General features: G+C 37.5%; 1 gene segment (V, D, J or C); it reads left to right on the forward strand.

The window, feature by feature from the left end:
- The first annotated feature begins 2765 nt into the window (after nt 1-2765).
- Nucleotides 2766-3529, forward strand: LOC114891265. The segment is given in 2 exon segments: nt 2766-3070; nt 3186-3529. Coding segments are annotated over 2 exon segments (450 nt in total).
- Nucleotides 3530-3833: the final 304 nt, after the last annotated feature.

Consider the following 3833-nt stretch of genomic DNA (forward strand, 5'->3'; position numbering starts at 1 on the left):
TTAGCCATTGATGAATTGAGCAACAGCACATATAAGTAAGTAAGCCAAAATAATTAAAAATTTAAAATGTAATAATTAACTATTCACTTCAAGGAAAAAATTATTATTCAAGAAAGTAGCATACTCAGTCTATATGATTCAACTAAATTTTCTTCTAGGTAAGTTTTACCACCAATAGTCATGATTAGGCAGAATATCTATTTTCCCCAAACCTTGTGTATTACTAAGGTTCTGGACTGTTGCTTATCAGTTAGGCTTTTTAAAAAAAAATTAATAATTTAAAATTTATGAATGAGATGGAGCTTCATTTCATTTAAAAGTCATTTATATGTTTTTGTATAAATTGTCTATTCATATATCTTCCCATCTCCTACTGTGTTATAGTCATTTAAATATAGATTTTAAAGAACATTCTCTATGTTAAGAAAGTTGTCATAAGACTGTCACATATACGTATCTTTTAAAAAAGTTTAATATAACCTTTTTGACTTTGTTTATGGTCTTGATTGTTTGGCAGGCAGAATTTTAAAAATAGTATGTATTAAATTTTTGAAAAATTTCTTTTATGGATTCTGAGTTATATTTCATGCTTAAGAATCTGTAACACTCTAAAATGATAAAATTTTATCTCATATTTTCTTTAGTTTTTCTCAGATTAATTGTCTTTAAATCTTTAAATTTGCGTGTGTGTGTGTGTGTATGTGTAGAGAGGTTGAGGTTTAAGGCTTTGTATTTTTCTTAATTTTTGTTGGTTAGTTTATTTTGAGGCAGCTTTCCAGGCTCAACATTTTGAATGACTCATTTTTCTGCCACTAGAAATTATGCAATTTTGAATTCAGGGAGGCTTAACTTCTGTGTGTGTAAACGTTTTACAATATTTTGGAGGGCAGTTTTTTTAAGCATATCGTATGATTCAAATCACAAATAATAATTTGGAGTCTTCTGTTCCATTGGCCTGTAAGTCTGTTTTTATGCCAGTGCCATACTGTTTTGATTACAAAAGCTTTGTATTATTATTAATTTTTTTTTATTTGCGGTACGCGGGCCTCTCACTGTTGTGGCATCTCCTGTTGCGGAGCACAGGCCCAGCGGCCATGGCTCACGGGCCCAGCCGCTCCACAGCATGTGGGATCTTCCCGGACAGGGGCACGAACCCGTGTCCCCTGCATCGGCTGGTGGACTCTCAACCACTGCGCCACCAGGGAAGCCCTGTATTATATTTTGAAATCAGGAAGTGAAATGCCTCCCACTTTGTTCTACTTGCTCAAGATTACTTTGGCTATTTGGAGTCCTTTGCGATTCCATATGAATTTTAGGACTGTAAAACATGTCATTGGGATTTTGATACGCATTGCACCGAATCTGTAGATTTTGTGCAAAAGCTTTTAAGTTTAATTAGGTCCAATTTGTTTATTTTTGTTTTTATTTTCATTACTCTAGGAGGTGGGTCATAAAAGATCTTGCTGTGATTTATGTCAAAGAGTATTTTTCCTATGTTTTCTTCTAAGAGATTCAATAAATAAACAATGCATTGAGTGAGATATTCTTTCTATGTGAGAGATTCCTTGTAAATGAATTCTTGATCACTGTCAAACTATGTGTCCTGATTTTTGGCTAGGGAAATTGTGTCACTGACTCTGATAATTTTTTCACACTATATTTTCCCCAGATGAAGCCCTTATTTTTCTCTGAGGTATCCTTTCCCTTTCTTTACTCCTTCCTGACATGTCTGATTACTGGGGCACTTTAAGTGGAGGCAATGTTGTGAGGGTGGAAAGCCTAGATATTTCTATACCTGTGATCAGCAATGTAGCAGACAGTAGGGCACTGGTCCCAGCAGCAATGCCAGTACCTTGCTGAAAAACTAGAAGGAAATCTCTGTGCTCTCCAATCTCCTTGTACTCCTCTTCGTTAAGGACAGCTGGGACTCAGCCTACCTGTTACTTTCTTCTCAGCTATTTGGGGACTAGAGGAAAGGCTTTCCCCAAAATATTAGTTTCCTTCTTACATGTCCATTGATCTGTACATGCCAAGCTTTCTCTACAACCTATTGTTTTCTGCTCTTCATCCTGGAGTTCCCTGCTACTGACCCCAGATTTCTATATGAGCCTCAATGGGATACCTCACTTAAGCTCTGTTGGCACAGCATGGCTGGCTTCCACAGAAGCTCCTTGGCTAAGCACAGGGGATCAGGGACATTTTAAATCTACCATCTTTCTAGAGTTGCCTTATTCTTAGGTCAAAAAAACCTGTACAACTAAAATTCTAAAGGGCCATTCCTGGTGTGAGGAAGGTCACAATCAATGATGATGAATGGAAAATACCTTGATATGGTAATGTTTACACATTTCATTAACATACTTGTACAGAAGCTTAAATTTCTGTGAAAGCTGATCTATCAATATTTTCCCTTATTCTTTCTGACTCTCATGTTTAGAAAATTCATGACCATCCTAAATTGATTAAAATATGCTTTCATTTTATTTAAAATATTAATTATCTCTATTTGGAATTTATTTCATAGCTGATGTTAAGGTATGCATCCAAATTTAGTTGCTGATCTCTAGATGACTCTCCATTCATGAAGACAGATTTTACTGAATATACCATCTTTTCCCTATTTTTTGATAACTAAATTTCCATAAATAATTTGTATGTTTGGACTTTCTATTATGTTCCGTCGATATCTCTATCTGGACCTTTCTGGTAACATGCTTCTTCACTTAGTACAGCATTACACTTTGTCTTACTAACTGTGGAGGAAATCCCTCACCATTCTGTTTCAGAACAGAAGGCCTCCTGAAGCCCGAGATTATCTGCAGTATCAGATAGGGCCTCTAGAGGAAGATACTACACAACTTGAACTCAATAGAAAGTCAGAAAGCAGCCAGCCCTTTGAGGAAGAGATTTTACTTTGCATGCCAGTGTAAACTCACTCACTGCTCTGTCAGGGTGTCCATGTGGCTGAACTGTTTCCAGGAAAAACCTGCAGAAAGGAGCTTCCTGTTTCCTCACAGCTCAGACATGAAGCCCACCCTCATCTCAGTGCTTGTGATGATATTCACACTCAGTGAGTAAAGTCTCCTTTTATTCTATCTTTCTCTGGTCTTCTGATTTAGAATCAGTTTAACGAACTATTCTCCTCTGTCTGCAAGACAATCCCTGATCCAGAATTGGTGTTACAGGAGGAACAAGAGCCCAGACAGTGACTCAGCCTGAGGACCACATCTCCATCTTTGAAGGGTCCCCAGTGCAGGTGAAGTGCAACTACTCATATTCTGGGAGTCCTGAGCTCTTCTGGTATGTACACTACCCCAAACAACAGCTCCAGTTACTCCTGAGACACACCTCAAGAGAGAGTATCAGAGGTTTCACGGCTGACCTCAACAAGGGTGAGGCATCCTTCCATCTGAAAAAACTATCAGCTCAAGAGGAAGACTCAGCGGTGTATTACTGTGCTCTGAGGGACACAGTAACTGGTTTTACAAAGGAAGCAGAGCACAAACCCCTTAAGAGTTACTGAAAATATTTCTCAGTTCCCTATTTGGCCACAGTGGGGCATTCTCTCTCTAGAGACTGACACTGAGTTTATCTCTCAGATACAGTTGCCATCAGTTGTCAGTTAGCTATAGATTAATCTCAAAAATTTGTTCAAGGAAATTCTCATTACCTACAATGCCTAAATTAATTTTTAAAATAGTAAGTGTATTTATCCTATAGATTAGTACCTGGAAAAATACTTTAGAAATAAAACTATGTAATGGCATAAAAATCCTTTTCTTGGCCCAGAGGGGCTCCCAGGCTTAAGTGGTGCAGTCCCTCCTCTCTATCTC

This window comes from Monodon monoceros, unplaced genomic scaffold (assembly GCF_005190385.1).
Source record: "Monodon monoceros isolate NGI ecotype Baffin Bay Population unplaced genomic scaffold, NGI_Narwhal_1 Contig7362_ctg1, whole genome shotgun sequence".
NCBI classification, from domain to species: domain Eukaryota; kingdom Metazoa; phylum Chordata; class Mammalia; order Artiodactyla; family Monodontidae; genus Monodon; species Monodon monoceros.